Here is a 17,330-nt window from a genome sequence, read left to right as displayed (position 1 = left end):
AAAACAACTTCTACAGAAAACAGGCAGATGGAAAGAATGGAATAGAGACGAAATCTACAGGGATAATGGCTGAGTTTCCAAAACTGATGGGAAAAAAAAAAAATCTACCGTTTCAAGAAACCCAATAAATCCCCAAAATAAATAAACTCATCAAAATAAATAGAATAATCAGGCACATCAAAATAAAAGAAACCAAAGAAATAAATAAAGGTCATCATCAAAGGTCACAAGAGCGATAGTGGAAGCCAGAAGAAAATAGTCTTTCATGCACAAAGAGAAAGTAACTGCCGGCCTGGAATTCTATACCCAGTGAAAATATCCCTGAAGGATGAAAGTGAAATGAAGACATTTGCAGACAGAAATAACATAGTATGAGCCACAGCAGACCTGGATTAAGGAAATCTAAAGGGTGTTGCATCATGCAAAAGGAAAATGATCCCTGATGGAAGGTGTGACATAAAAGAATAAGGGCAAAGAAAATGCTAAGCATGTCTAAATGAACATTTCTCTCAGGTTAACTGTCAAAGTATCTAAAAAATAAAAATCGTAAATCAAGAAAATTCAAATACACAATAATAGGATATAAATTATAAGGAAGTAATGGAGTCAGCGTTCTGATGTTCCTATACTATTCAGCAAAAAAGTAAAGATACCAAGTAAGCTTAGACTTTGAATGAATCTCAAGTAATTATGTTGAGTGAAAGAAGCCATATAGCAAAGAGTATACTCCGTTAAGATGCCTGTGTAGATGACTCTGGAAAATACTATGTGATCTGTGGTATTGAAGAAGAACAGGAGGAGACAAGGAAACTTCAGGGAATGATGGATACGTTTGTCATCCTGAAAGTGGTGAAGCTTTCATGAGCACCTATTTTAATATGTGTGGCTTACTGCATGACAATTATACCACCAGGAGCTGTTTTTAAAAGTAAGTGTTGTGAGACATAGTTAAAACAGTACTTGGGGGAAAAAAAAAAGTACTTGGAAGCAAAATTCACAATCTTAAAAAGGTATGTCAAGAATATTTCCCAGGTTCTAAATTGATGCATTGGTGGACAATTAAACAGAGCAGGAAACTCAGGAAGAGTTTTGTACAGGAGTATAGCAGTGGGTGGTAAACGGTTAAAAACAAAGATGCACTCAGACTTAGTAAAAAGAAAATATCTTTTAGGAATACCTAGGGGTCTTAGTCGGTTGGGCATCCGTCCTGGGCTCAGGTCATGATCTCAGGGTACTGGGATCAAGCCCCACGCTGGGCTCCCAGCTCAGTGGGGAGTCTGCTTCTCCTTCCCCCTCTGGGTGCTCGATCTCTCTCTCTCTCTCTCTCTAATAAATAAATAAATAAATCTTATTTTAAAAAAAGAAGAAGAAGAAGAAAAGAAAAGAAAGATGAGGTCAGTTTTCTAATGGTCCAGACTGTATTAGTTGTTTCAAGTCCCATCAAGAAACTATCTTCAGTTTTTTTTCCCCAATTTGTGCTGAGGACAAGAAAACAATGAAATATTTGTCTGTTAAAGCAATATACTACTAAAAAGAGAAGTTACCCTATGAGTCGTCATTCCTGAATACAGGAAGCAATGAGAATCACTCCAGCATCAGAAGATCCCTGGGGCAAACTACACTGCGTTTGGGGGGGAAATACCACAGAACCTACGCACCTATTTAGCTGGCAACAGAGAAACCGGGTCACTCAAGACATTTCACAAAAAAATTGTATTCAATATCTTGTATTTCAGAAGATCAAGCTGGACTCAATGACTGCTAAAACCAAGAGCCTGGAGAAAGAACAGGTAATATAATAAAAGACGAGCCCTCTAGCAGGCATTCAATAGTCAGAGTCTTCATTAACCAAATACCCAACTGCCCAGACCAGTCAATTGCAAAAATCACCATGATAAAAAGTATTTACTGATAAACCAACTTCTTATAAAATTCCTACTTCTCCAAATAACTGTGTTTAATACCAACAGCCATCTGTGCCCACTGTGGTAACCTCTGGTTGGTCTTTCTGTGAATTTTGATGTAACTTTTAGGGTGACAGAAGGTAAGCAGACTTGTTATGGTAATCATTTTGTAATGTATATAAATTTCTTTTTTAAAAAAGAGGTTTTTTGCTTTGTTTTGTTTTTTTGTTTTTTGTTTTTTTTTTTTTGAGAGAGAGAATGAGAGAGAGTACAAGCAGGGGGAGAAGCAGACTCTCTACTGAGCAGGGAGCCTGATGCAGGACTTGATCCCAGGACCCTAAGACCATAACCTAAGCCAAAGGCAGATGCTTCACCACCCAGGTGCCCCGTGTATATAAATTTCAAAGCACTATGTTACACCTAAAATCAATATATACTGTTTGGAAATTTATGGCAAAAAAAAAAGGTTAGGAGTTCTCAGAAATTTTCTAGTAAAAGGAAGCAAGTAAAAAGTTAAGTATTTTAGCTAAGGAGAAACAAACACTTAAAAAAAAAAAACTACGATGCCACTGACAAATTATTACAATGGAATGGAAGCTAGACACTATAGTAAATTTCTTACAACAATTAAGGATGTCAAGGATAAGAAAATAAAAAAGGGACAGAAGTCTAGAGCCAGGTTCTAGGTCTGGGGCAAAGACCAGGAGAGACTGCAACCAACTACACTGTGTCAAAAGCAAACAGAAGAGCACAGGAGCAATGGTGGGAAAACACAACAAGAAAAGGTGGAAGCCTTCTTTTTGGTGACCACGGGAAGTCTTATTTTGAGGCCTTCCCTCTGTTACAGAGTGAAACCTTCCAGGAGGGACCAAGAAGCAGCTTATCTCAGGAAGTCTCCACACATAAGAACTGCTCTAAGTTAGACAGTTCATCAACATTTACTCACAATCCTTCAGCCAGGCAAGAGCTAGTATTAATCCCACTTTACATATGAAACAAAGGGCTGCAAATACAGTCAACTTCTTAAATAGCATGAGACATTTACATGGTTAGTAAATTTTTTTTCCCAAAATTACAAAGATCAGCTACCTGTCAAAACCTATCTTTTACAAGAAAATCTATTGTTCTAGTCGTAACTTGTAACATGCATTCTTTTCTGCTATTACAAAGATGGCTTTAACCAAGAACCCCATCATTCAAATTGGCAGCTGAAAATTATGTGCCTTCGAGACACCAAGTGGAGGTGACAAGCGCAGCAGATGATCAGAGAGGGTAAAGGGCTTGTTTTCTCTTCTTTGACTTTTAATGTAGAAGAACATGTAGTTCCCACTCCTCATATTTCTCTAGGTAAGGTGCAAATTTCCACAGGAGTGAAAGTGTAAGAACAACATACCTGGCTTTTCTCCATTCCTTCACTTAAAAAAAATTTTTTTTTTTTTTAATTTGAGAAAGAATGCGTGTGAACAAGCAGGGGGAGGCACAGAGGGAGAAAATCTCCAGCAGACTCACCACTGAGCATGGAACTGGATGCGGGACTCAATCTCATGACCCTGAGATCATGACTTGGGCTGAAATCAAGAGTCAAATCCTTAATGTATGGAGCCACCCAGGTGCCCCTCCAATCCTTCACTTCTGATTCCCGGGAGAGAAGGCTTGAGCCAGGGCCAGCCTGGGGCCACGTTTGCTTGGTTGAGCTCTTCCCTCTCTTTCTCAGGTCCAGCTGGTTCACAGAACCTACTACATGCTCCTTCATGTCAAGGAAGAACCTGCCTCTATGAGGAAGGTATCCAGCTGTCTGACTGTGCCAGTGACAAGGAGACTTGTCACTCTAATTCAGAGGTGAAGTATTAACAAGTATACTTAGCTGTGGGTCTAAAGCCATGCTCTCCATGCTTTCTCAGTAGAGAAGCTGACATTCTGACCTCCAGTTATGTCTTCTTTCTCAGCTGGTTATACAGTTAAGAGGAAAAGACAAAGATGTTCTTTACTGACCCTCTAAAGCCATGAGCCAGGATACCGAGGTAAGATAAAAATAAGCCAGACAGAGGAGAGCTCTTTTCTTCTTCCTACCTGTCCTCATTATTTTATAAAGCATTTAATAAAAATCCACACAGGTGGTTGATAAGATGGTCCCGTCTCATCAAACGTCACTAACTCTCTCGTCACAGAATGAACAGGATCAACAAGCTCAGCATCAGTTAAAGAGCCAAAGTGGGGAACCATATGAATACAAAACAAAAAACAACCCAGTAAACAGTTATTTACCTCCAGGAATAAGATCAGATTTTGAAGCAAACTTTAGTTAGATTAGATGACCTTATATTTTAAAGGTTCTTCTGGACTTAAAATTCTGATCTTTAACTAAAACTTTATCTGTGGTTTGCACTCATCCGTTTCAATCATGCTTTTTATGTTCTTTAACAGTTCAAGTGAAGTGCAGCCATACAAACAAGTCAATGAATAAACATGAGCCTTGCACTCTTCATCTGTAAAAATGAGGATATTACCCTGTACTGCTTATAGTTTTTGAAGGGACTGAATCAGGTAATATATGAGAAAAAGTATCAAAATTCTGAGCACACACATTTTAGTTTCGTGTTCCTTTTTCCGTGGCCTGCAGCTACCACCTCTCGCCACTAGATGGCAACGCTGCACGAGTAAGGAGAGTAGTCTGGCTTGTATTCACCAGGTCCAAGTGAAATAAGTAAGAAAATGTGTAAAAAGCAGGGGTTCTCCTACCATCTGATCAGCTGACAGATAAGCTTCATACACTTGAAAGAAGAGGCTGTGACAATTTTACATTCTATAAGAAATGGAAGTATTATAGCACCTTTACTTCTCATTTTTAAATCTTATTTTAATTAAGAAATGCAGGAAATCCTATGAAAACAGTATTATATAAGGTAAAATAGTTGTTGATGGCTAATGAAAATGCTTGAACATTTACCTCTGACCCCAAACTGAGAGAAACAATCTCATCCTCAAAAGCAGAATGTGTGTCAATATGAGCAGGAATTCCTGGGACAGAAAATAAAATAACATGTCATTTCATTTTTCCTTTCAGTAGATTTCAGATGACTCTAAATACGGCCTCACACTATTAGGGTGAGAACACTGGTAATCAGGAAAGTACTATAACTTTAGTTAAAAGTAAACATTCAAGGGGAATGTGACTACATAAAATCAAACTAATTCTGAACTAGAAATGTCTTCATATTGAAGCGCTGCTAGCACTCAATTCTGAAATCAGGACGTGAGAGTCACTGCTTACCTAGGCCATTTACCTACGCCTAGCCCAAGAGCATGACATGAAAGGTTAAGTACCAAAGTCGTGTTTTCCCTTCAACAGGGATCCCAAGTACATGCACAACAACAGCAATGGCCAGGTGTGAAAACCAAGCATACCAATCATTAAGATGTGGCTTCCTCCATCAACTTCTCATGTAAGTATACTGAGTAACCCCTAAGAAAAAGGAACTCTGCTACATGGTAAGAGTACATAAAGCAAGTAAGACATATCCCTGTCCTCAAGGAGCAGACAGACCGATAGAAAGACTGACAGGTAAATAAGCAATTACAGTACAGTGTGATAAAAGCAGGAAAAAAACCCAAAACTCCACAACGTCTGCCTTAAGATTAATAAATCCTAAGATTGTTTCATTAGGAAATGATTAATAAAATTAATAATTTTTAAGATTTTATTTATTTGTTCATGAGAGACACACACAGAGAGAGAGAGAGAGAGAGAGAGAGGCAGAAACATAGGCAGAGGGAAAAGCAAGCCCCATGCAGGGAACCCAACGTGGGACTCAATCCTGGGTCTCCAGGACCACGCCCTGGGCCGAAGGCGGCACTAAACGGCTGAGCCATCCGAGCCGCCCAATTAATAATATCCTTAAGATAATCTCATTACTACAACTATCGATGAAGATGCTGCTGTAAGTGCAAAAACCTCAAGAGTCTCAAGATTTTTTACTAACGTATTGTCCTAGAACTGTCTTCACATTCTCAGAGGAGAAGGAAGAGCAAGACCATGCAACCAAGCAGCCTCCTGCAGGTATCTGTAAATGATACGAATGGTTCTTCTTACCCATGTCTCCTATGTCTTTAAAACAATCTCCTCCCTCTCTACATGAAATGTTGAGAAGCAGACAAAAAAAATCACAAACAGCAACTGTGCCAGTCTGCTAATCTAAACTTTGAGACATGAGGGGCTAACGTAGATTTGTAAGGGACTAAAGTCAACACCGGTAACAAACAGAAGCAAATCCCTGTGGAGAGTCAGTGTAAGCTAAAAAAAGAATATCTTTGAGTTACAGAATCTACTTAGTTATGAACTATATGACTGGAATGTTAAAGGAAGAAAATACTCACCATGTCCAGGTTCATACTGGTTTACAGTCAACTGATCGGGTTTGTGTTTAATGAAACCTTCTTTCAACCATTTCTCCAGAAAGCTATCACAAATGCCAGGAAGACCTGATGTCAGTATTCATAAAGATAGAACATTAAGATATTTGCTTTGCATGTTTTACTCAAGAATAAAAAAAAGCCACTAGGAGAAAAACCACAGCTTTTAACTTAGCAGTCAAGATCTAAACATAAAAATAAACCCATAAGACAAAACAAAATAAAAACAAAACCTTAAGAATCTTTTATTTTATTGATTTTAATCAAACAAAATATCCAAAAGAACAATTTTGCTCACAATTTTAGCATTTTGTAAAACAGCAATAAAATTATAAAACTTACTATTATATACTGGAAGTTAGCCTGACCACCCTTTCTTATTTAAATTTAATTTAAATTTAACTTACTTATTCTAAATCATTTCCTTTTATTTTCTTTAAGTTTTTTTATTCATTTAAGAAATCTCCACACCCAACATGGGACTCACACTCACAACCCCGAGATCAAGATTTGCTCTCTCTTCCGACTAAGCCAGCCAGGTTCCTCTAAATCATTTCCTCTTAAAAAACACAGTTTTCAGGGGCTCCTGGCTGGCTCAGTCGGAGGAGCATGTGACTCTTGATCTCCAGGTTGTGACACTGAGCCACACATTAGGTATAGAGATTACTTTAAAAATTAAAAAATTTTTAAAAATTAAAATATTTAAAAAACAAGCAAAAAGCAAAAACAAAAACAAAACATGGTTTTCAAAGTAGAACTAATTTATTTTCACTAGAGTCAGAAACATTATTTCATGAATGACAGTAAGCCTTAAATAAGATTAAAAGTCAAAAAGATAAATATAACTCCAACAAAATCCTACTGAAGGTTTAATATCCAGATTATACGGTAAAATCTTACTAATCAGTCAACTCCTTAGGAAAAACTGACAAAGGATATGAAAAGGAATTCCAGAAAGGTAAATAAAAATGGCCAACCTCACTAGTAATTAGGAAATGATATAGTTAAACATTTTATAATATCATATGTTGGTGTGGGTCAGGGGAAGGAGGTACATACACGCTCCATAGGAGTATGTCAATACAGCTGGGTTGGGGGTAATTTTTCAGCATCTATTAACATTTTTAAATGAACAAAACTTCAACATAACAATTCTACTTTCTGCTTACTACATAAGAGGTATATATAAAGACATGCACAGCAGCACTCCTTATATAAAAGCTAAAAGCTAGAAATAACCTAAATGTTGAACAACTGGGAATTAACTGAATAAGCCATTGCTGAACACTGAATACAATGAAAAACTGGGTAAGATCTCCAAAACATTTAATAAAGGAGGAAGAACAGGCTGGAGGGATACATGGAATATGTGAACATACAACATAGCATACAGCATAACACATGTTAACAACTGTATACTTTTACAGGTATCTGCCCTGCAATGCAACGTCATTTGTTACAGCACGGGAATGATGTGTACACACCTGCTAACAGTACTACTGCTGAGCAGTATGGAGGAAGGATGATGTTCAAAAGGGACCCTTAGCTCTATGTATCCAGTTCTTACAACAAAACTCCACCACTGTATGCAATTCAAAGGTTTTAAATTTAATCAGCTATTTCAACATTCTGCCTAAAAATGACCAATGAAACATAGTATGACGTACTTCCAATATATTAAATCTTTCTTTTCTGAGCTAGTGTTTGTCGTTTAGTAACAATTACTTACCCCCAGGTAATGGCATGTCTTTATCTACATTGTTGTTCTCATAGTGGAATTCATAACCAAAATGCTTTACTCTCCTGTGTTTCAAGTATTTTTGAACTATATGAAGAGAAGAAAGTAAACTATTTAAGAGAAAAATATTTGCTTTCCTTTGTCAATTTCAAAGTCAAAATTGTGAGCTGGGATTCCTTGAATAAAGGTAATTTTTGTTAACTGCTAAATTATTGTCTTTAATAAAATTAACCATTCTACCTCATCTCTGCTGTTCTTTTCAGTCTAAAATGGTAACAAACCCTTATAGAATTTCACCCCATCAATCTGAAAGAGTCAAACATGGGCGCTGCCACTCACAAGACCATTTATGATGTGGAACGAGTCAGAGGAAATCTAATTTGCAAACATCTCCAGGAGGCTCTTCCTGCATTGCCACTGTTGGCAGAGCAGCTGATCGTGCATAGGAAACGTGACTTAGGGGGAGAAGATCAAAGAAGATAATGTATGTGAAAGGGCTTATCAGTGTTAGCTCTACAAATGTCAGCTAATAAATATTAATCAGTTTGGAGCTTAAAATTGATAGCTATATAAATGTCAATTTTATTAATGCTCCTAATAATTATTGGTATGACTTGCCTAATATTAGATCTAGCCTACTTTCACTAATTTTGAGGAAATATTAGAAATTTTAATAAAGCAAAGGAGGAGGAAAAAAGAAGCAGTAACATGGCATTCTGCAGAGACATTAAATATATTTTTAAAATTTTACTTACCATTTTGATTGTCTATATCTTCTGTCCAGTTAATACTTTCCAAAAGCATTTTCTCATCCTCAGATGAAATAATTTCTTCTACTACCATGAGGCCTGGAGGTAAGGCCTGAAGCCCCAACTCTTTCCACTGTGCTGTGGGAAACCAAAACAAAATAGTCACATACAAAACTTAATGTTCCTAAATATACATAATTGTGCCCAGAGGCCATTTATCAGTTCATAAAATCCCCAACACTCATATTCAAAAGTAAGAATGCTAAAGGCACATGACATAGGAAAATACAAAAACAAAGTCCAAGATAAAAATTATGATACATTTTATCCACTCTAATTACCAACGGCAAATACAACAGTATTTCCTTAAATATTATTTGATCAAGCTACTTTTAAATCTCACTAAGAAACAAGGTTTCTCTTAATATCTACAGTTTGCCTCTCCACTAAAAAGACAGACTCTCTCTAAATACTGAAAACAAAACTTTAAATGCTCATTTTTGCCCTTAGGTTCTTGACACTAGCTAAGGTTCAGTAACAGAAAAAGGTAAAACAACAAAAAACTTATCCTAAAGAAATAAAATGTCATTGTATGAAAAATTCTTTGGTATGTATTAAAATAATTTAAGTCCCTGTGCCCTTCAAAGAATAAGACAGGTTCAGCTGTGAAAGAAAAAGAGGAAAGAATTTACGACTAAAGGGAATAGTGTAATTCACATTTACCATTAGGGATCTCATCGTTCACGTTACAGATGTAACTTCTAAAGCTTTTCTGCTGAAGAGTTTTCATACTTGAATCATTTAATATAAAAATTCACAAAAATAATAATATAAATGTCTACTAGATTTTACTATTATTTCAGAAATACAAATAGTGAATTACCTAACAAATATTTATCAAGTGTTTATTATATATCAGGCATCATATTACTTATCCAAATTATGTAAGAAAAACTTTGGAGAAAATTCCTTAAAGGCAGGCAATTTATAGTACAATTCATACTTAGTTTTCTAAAAAAATCTGAGAAAAAAAGAATTAAAAATACCCTTTTTTTTGTTATTCAGCGGCTCTCTGGTAGTAGTCAAAACAAGTATCAAAAAATTTGTGACACAGTTCTGTTCTCTATTCATTTCTACTAAGAATTATTTTCAAGCTATAAACATGATAACAATAGTCCTGGAAGTACACCTAGATCTAATGTGGGATTTCAAATAAAGAACACTCCATAAATAAAGCATTTCCTGATTAGAACTTACTCCCAAACCATTCAGTTTTCAAAAGCTGACCATAAACACAATACACAGATACTACAGTTTTTTTAATCTGTAAAGCTTAAGTCAGATTTTAAATTAAATACAGATAGATACTGAGAATTATAACTCCTAAAATATATCTTTAAAAAGTCTTTAGAAAAAATATATAAATAAAAAGTCTTTAGAAGTTTCTTCTGCATCCCATTTTACAAAAACAGAAATTCGGTCAGATGATATTCACCTACCCATCTCGAGGGTATCTGAACAAAACATTAAATTACCTAAATAGGTAAATGAATACAATGAGAGACCAGATGTCTACATCAAAGTTCATCTCAATACATCTTATTTCCATGGGACAGTGGTGAAAAGATACAATAATCTCTGCAGCAGTTCTGTAGATCAGTCTATAAAGCTGTTATTTAATTACCTTAAATGAAATTCAATTAAAAAATCCATTCCTCAATCACACGGTCATGTTGGACAGTGCAGCTATGAATGTAGGAACACTGCCACCATTGCAGGAAGTTCCTTGGACACTGCCACTGTGAAGCTTTAGGGCTCTCTGGTGCCTACAGGTGTTCCACCATCAACGGCACATTTGGCACACAATCATTCGGATCACAATGAATTCTTAAGTGATTAATTGCAAGCTTCTGAGTAGACTCTATAAAATTGGTAATCTGAATCCCCAGCATTGAATTTGAAAAACACAATTAGGTAGCAGGGTTCCAAAATAAGCACCACGGATAATAAATATACCATTAGGGTGGTAGGTTCAGCCCCTTCTAGGCAGGCTATGTTTAATGTAACATGGCCCCTTGCCTGGCACAAACCAGGTGCATACAGAGTGTTTGTCAGACAAAAAGGAGCTGCCTAACGAAGTTCTGTTATTGTTTCATAATAGCCACACCTCCTAACTTAGGTATGAAAAGAAAACACACAAAAGAAACAACTACTTTTTATAAGATGCCTGTGTACCTTTTTCCACAAAATTCAAGTACAGAAGGATCTTTTGTCCTAAATCATCCACTATTTCTTTTCCGTTGAGGGTGACATAGGCTTTCTTGGCTTCTTCTGCAGTTCTGTATCTCACAAATGAGTAAGGCTTATGAGGTGGCATTAGGAGAGCATCCACCAGCCCATACTTCTCTAACACTGGGAGCAGCTGGTTCCTACTCACACCGTTACCCAACCCACCATTGGCGACAACCAGGCTCTTTAAAAAAACAAAAAAAGGAAAAAAATGAGCAATTAATATCAATCCATTTATTTTCAAATAAGATAAAATAAGATTATTTTTAAATAACATTTCCAGGCAGCCTGGGTGGCTCAGCGATTTAGTGCCACCTTCAGCCCAGGGCATGCTCCTGGAGACCCAGGATCCAGTCCCATGTCAGGCTCCCTGCATGGAGCCTGCTTCTCCCTCTGCCTGTGTCTCTGCCTCCCTCTCTCTCTTTCTCTCTCTCTCTCTTTCTGTGTCTCTCATGAATAAATAAATAAAATCTTATAAATAAATAAATAAATAAATAAATAAATAAATAAATAAATAAATAAATAAATATTTCCACAAAGGTGTAATTAAGATGGGTAAAAAGGTTTCCTTCTGGTAGTTATTTGGTTTTCTAATTTCATACATACTATATAAACCATATATTAAATATTGTGGATTAAAAAGTACACCTATCTTATAAATATTGATTTTTAAATTAGCCTTTGCAGTAAAATATTCCTTTCCTAATGGCCGTACATACAAATTAAAAGGTCACATTTATTACTGCTTATAAGTTCAACACAATGAAAGAGAAATAGGAAGGAAACAAGAAATAGGAGTTACCTAATACTTACTTTTTGCCAGACCATACTATATGCTTTCACCTACTTTCCTGCTTACTTCCTGCCATTTGCAATCCTGCACTAAACTTTATTCAAGGGATTTGCTTGGGGGGAAACGTTTCCTCTTTTTTTCTGCTGCATATGGCCCAGCACCTCTTGTAGAACATTCTACACAGTGTTAACATTTTTAATTTACAATCCACGACTCCTAAAAACTTTGTAGCATAAGAAAAGTAAATCATTATCAGTTTTATTGTTTATATCAGGTATTGACAAACTAGGCTTCACAGGCAAGTCTCTGTCACATACTCTTTGTTTTCATTTTCAACAACTCTTTGAAAATATAAAATTCATTCTTAGTTTACAAGCCAGATTTGACCTGGGGACAGTACTTTGCCAACCCGATTTATACAAAGCTGGAGATCAGAACATAATGTATTTGTTTCATATATACCAAATGCAAATATCTAGAACCTTGTTTTAAAAGAATGTAATAGAATTATTATAAAACTGGATAAGAAAAGTAAAGCTCTGTGCTGTCATGAAAGAGCCAATACTTTCTATGAATGCAAATACACACATACACATGATGAACAAATATACTAATGATATAAAACATGGTATAAAATTCAGTCTAAGATGGCTTGCCTTGAACCTCGCTGAATAGGGTTTATAAATTAAAGTACTAAAATAATTTGATTATATGCAGCCACAGTTACAAAAACATTTCTATATTCCCAAATCTAAGGAATTGCAAAGGTGTTATAAATGTCAAGGGTGACTGCCCCATCTAGAAATTGAGGAGCATGGTGAGGTATGACTTGAGGAATACCAGTGCCCCTCCTCAAAGATGCTGTCTAAATGATCTATGGGCAATTCTAAAGGCAAACCACACAAAAACAAGTGCAGTGGGGGAAGAAAGTGAGGAATTTATTACCTGTTGCATGTGAGTCACACAATATAATTAAAAGCAATAATTGTCTTATTTATAATTCTTTAGGTAAGCAATTTTCTCAATAATATGAAGTAGAGAATTCAGAGGGTTTCTTAAGTTCTCTAGTCCTGACAATCTGAAGACACTGCTCTAGAAAAATCTTACAATGGCTATAAATTTAGACAAAGGCACATATACTTATAACACACACACACACACACACACACACACACACACACACACACAAGGGATCCCTGGGTTTGGCGCCTGCCTTTGGCCCAGGGCACGATCCTGGAGACCCGGGATCAAGTCCCACATCGGGCTAACGGGGCATGGAGCCTGCTTCTCCCTCTGCCTATGTTTCTGCCTCTCTCTCTCTCTCTCTCTCTCTCTGTGTGACTATCATACATAAAAAAATAAAAAAATAAAAAAACTACATCATGAAAAGACCATTTGTTCTCCCCTGGATAGATAATATGTAATTGGAGGTCCTTCTATAATTTTATTCATTTCTTTTAAAAATATTGTGGAGAAAAAACATCATGCCCAAATGAGAAAACAATTTAGAAGCCATGAAGATGAGATTATAGCTTCTAGAAATCTAAAACAAAAACAGATCTACTAGAAACAGCTTCAAAGGCAGAAAAGAAATTTAATCCATTTCTTTCCTTACACTTGTCTTCACAACTCTAGAAGGAAGGAGCAGAGACTATGTCAGTTTAATCTTCTGAATGCCTCACAGCCTCAGTGGCTTTTGGCAGAAATAGTAGAGTCTGTGCAGGCATGTTACTTCTATCTATTATGTGTTCTATCCTCTTTATAGAAATTTGGTTTAATTCTCTGAAGTCATTAGTACTGTGTTTAATCTAGGCATGGGCCTATTACCTGCTAAATTTAAATCTCCCTCAGCAGGGACGCCTGGGTGGCTCTGTCGATTGAACATCTGACTCTTGCTTTCAGCTCAGGTCATGACATTGGGGTTGCAAGATCAAGCCCCATGTTGGGCTCTGAGCTCAGTAAGGAAGTCTACTTGAGATTCTCTCTCTCCCTTTCCCCCTCCCCCACTCTCCACTCTCTTTCTCTCTAAAATAAACAAATCTTTAAATAAATAAGTAAATAAATCTCCCCTAATAGAGTATTCATTTCTAAAACTATGATGCAGCACAGAAAACAGTGTAACATGATATAAGGGAAGACCATTGGTCTGAAACCCAAGTTTTAATCCTAGCTTCACCTTCTCTAGGACATGTGTTCAGCCATTGGTTAGATGATGGCTGATCTTCCTTCTTACCCTTCAGGACCAGAAGAAATACTTTATATTCACATGGAATTTTAATGACTAGTAAGTACTGTCACACACTTGCTCTAGAATCTAAATGCCTTTATAAACAAAGAAAGCTGAGATCAAAGGAACTGTTCATGTCCAAATAAGCGGAGAAGCTAAGAGTTAAACTAAGTTGTTCTGAACTCACAGTCCCAGACATCTCACAGTCCCTCATAAATATAATTGATATATAATATATTGTAATATTATATATATACATAATTGAATGATTGCATCAGAAAATGAAAAGGCTTTGTAAATAAGGTCTAATAAATTAAAAATGTTTTGTTGCATGTAATTGAAATCACTTATAACAAAAATGAAGTTAGGAACAGAGGGGAAAAGATTGCATTAGGATACAAAAGATTGAACTTCAGTTTTCTAAAGCACATACCACCTGTCTTAGTCCTCTAACCCATCATATAAGAATTCCCTAAGGAATTAAATATACTAATGAACAGAAGTATGCTTTGTAAACTCTACATAGTTATACAGTGTTTCTGTTATTAACATATACCCACAACTTCCTCTAGCTCAACCAACAGGGTCAATGGAAATTCAAATTATGCCCTCAAAATTAAAAGTCAGCAGGTCCTGTCACATGTACACTGAATAAAAATGTAACACATGACTGAACTCTGAGCAATTATTAACAAACAGGACTTATAGCACATTAACATGGCAACAAGATTACATTGAACCAGTAACAGTTTTAGGTTACCTGAGTGGCGTAGGATACTGTCTCAATGCCTTCATGTCTCAGCAAAGTGTGCCTGGCTTTAATCTGTTTCCTTAAGAACTTCTTCTCGGTTTTACTGAGTTTGTAATTACTTTGACTGTTGCTGTCCATGGCAATACTGGCGTGGGGGGGGGGGGGGGGGCAGGGGAGGGAGGAGATACAAAATGTCAACATTAAGAATCCTAAAGGAATTATAACAATGCTATTCACATATTCTATAGTTTGTAAGTATTTCTATGTGACCATTTTTTAAAATGCTTACTTTACTTTTCACCAACCAAAAGAAGTGAAAACAAACAGATGCCTGAACCACAAAGGAATATTTAAGAACATTTACCAGCATCTCTGGGGGTTCTACTATAAGCTCTGATGCTTTAGCTCCATTAAATGCACTTATTATCCAGAGGTGATATATCCCCTTACCTGTGAAGTCCTGGGTAAAATGTACCACAGACAAGTTTCACAAACACAAGGTTAGAAAAGAAAAAAGAGAAAGATTCCATTTACATAAAGCTCAAAACCCAAGAGTAAGTCATATATTGTTTTAAAATACACATACAGCAAAATGCCAAGAAAAGTAAATAATAAACATGGAATTCAGGACTGAAGTTATTTCTGGGGGAGGAGAAGAATGTGATATAAAAGGGACATACAAGAGCACCAAAGGTATTTCTTAAGCTATATGGTGATCTAGATGTTTTTTTGTTTTTTAAGCTAGACATATTATTTATATGTATATATAAATATATATATCTGTATCTATAATTTTTTAAATACAGATTTAAGATCCCCATAGAGCTGTGTTTTCCTTCTAAAACATGCCAGTCAGCATGTAGTTACTGAACACTTTCCCAAAAAGGCCTTCACACTCTACATCATGCCTATTTACTGTAGCCACAGAATTCAACATAATTTGTGATGATTTGCGTTTGGTAGTTTAATCTCCCCATCAGGATATACAGTCCAAGAAAGGGAAAAGGAAACAATCATTTAAATTCAGGAGACACATAGAACTCCCATCAAATTCAGCAAAGGCAGGCTAACACCAAAACATATTGTAGAGGAATCTAGACATAGTAGGAGCTCAATAAAAATTTGTTGAAGGGACAAATGAATGATAATGGGCAAATACACCTGTGCCCATTTTTGGTCCCTGCGCTCTGCAGCCTACAACTTTAATACACAGTTTATGCTTTCAACAAGTTTATAAGCTAGTTGAAGAAAACAAACACTAAACAATGAAAGAATAGCATATCTTGATATAATTGTTAACTGTAGAGTCTGTCCATGTGACATGAATTAGAAAAAAAAAAAAGATTGCTGTTAACTGGAAAAATCTGGGAGAACTTCAAAACAGAAGTCGCCTTGAGTTGATCACTGAAGGGCAAGAGGAACACAGAGTCATCTGGAAGGGAGGCATCCAGTGAGGCAATAAAGAGCAGGAGCTAAAAACAGAAATGGATGTGTCTGGCAAAGACAGCGAGAGGTAGGCATAATTTTTTTAGAGCAGAAACTGTTGGCTGATCCACCGATCCCACTCTTCACCCACTTGAAAATCCTCAAAAGTTAGCAAACAAAATAAATTTAGGAAGTTAAATAAAATCATAATCCAAAACAGCTCATAAACAGCCAAAACTCCAATTACTAATTTTTACGTCCAGAGAGAAGATGCTGAGTCGACTGGAAGAATAGCCAATGGCTAGCTCAACTGATACACAGGGTGCGTGTGAGGAGCTGGAGCCAGCACAGCAGGCCGCCAGACAGCTTTCCAGGGGAGCGAGAGGCAGGAGGAGCTACACTCATGTGGCCTGGCAAGGAGAAACTATGGGCTAATCCAGCCTGTGTGGAGATTGTAAGAAGAAAGGATAGAGGGAGACGGGGGAAAGACAAGAGAAAAGTTCTAGTACCTTCAGTAGGACTTGCGGATGACTGAGACATGAGGGAAAGGGGAAACAGAGGGGACAGAGCTTGAGTGACCGAGAGACCAACAATGTCATTCCAAAACTGGAAAGTCAGAAGAGGTCAGGAAGAGGTAGTCAGTAACGAGTAAGGGAGGTCATGAGTAGGACATAGGATACAGCAGGTTTGAGGCACTGGTGGGGTACAGTTTCAATGTCTGCCTGGCAGGTAACAATATGAAGTAGCCAAAAGGAGAACTCAGGTTAGAAAGCTTTTGGTGTCATTAGACAGGAAGACAATAGCTGAACAGGTATTTTTGACATTGCACTAATTATATTTGTTCTAATATTTGGCCCCTTCCATTGGACTCTGAGCTCTTTAAGGACAAGGATTAAACCATAATTGTTTAATCCCCAGAGCCCCCATGAGTATTAGGAGACAGTATAACACAGTGTCTAGGGATCCAGGTTCTACACTCAAATCTCAGCTATACCACTTACTAGCTATACAATCCTGTGTGAGTTATTTCTGTGCTTGGGTTTC

General features: G+C 36.7%; 1 protein-coding gene across 5 annotated transcripts in view; it reads right to left on the bottom strand.

Moving 5' to 3' along the window:
- Nucleotides 1–17,330, bottom strand: part of ALKBH8 (alkB homolog 8, tRNA methyltransferase) — a 78,793-nt gene that overhangs the window by 34,786 nt on the left and 26,677 nt on the right. For all 5 annotated transcript variants that reach the window (XM_038536295.1, XM_038536296.1, XM_038536294.1 and 2 more), the window contains 6 exons: nt 14,871–15,006; nt 11,037–11,274; nt 8,808–8,939; nt 8,044–8,139; nt 6,279–6,383; nt 4,852–4,922 (listed from right to left, as the gene is read on the bottom strand). In XM_038536295.1, the coding sequence (XP_038392223.1) occupies nt 4,852–4,922; nt 6,279–6,383; nt 8,044–8,139; nt 8,808–8,939; nt 11,037–11,274; nt 14,871–15,006 (778 nt within the window). The remainder of the gene's footprint in view (nt 1–4,851; nt 4,923–6,278; nt 6,384–8,043; nt 8,140–8,807; nt 8,940–11,036; nt 11,275–14,870; nt 15,007–17,330) is intronic.

This window comes from Canis lupus, chromosome 5 (assembly GCF_011100685.1).
Source record: "Canis lupus familiaris isolate Mischka breed German Shepherd chromosome 5, alternate assembly UU_Cfam_GSD_1.0, whole genome shotgun sequence".
NCBI lineage: Eukaryota > Metazoa > Chordata > Mammalia > Carnivora > Canidae > Canis > Canis lupus.
The sequence above is the reverse complement of the archived record's forward strand: the minus strand, read 5'-3'. Positions and strand labels throughout refer to the sequence as shown.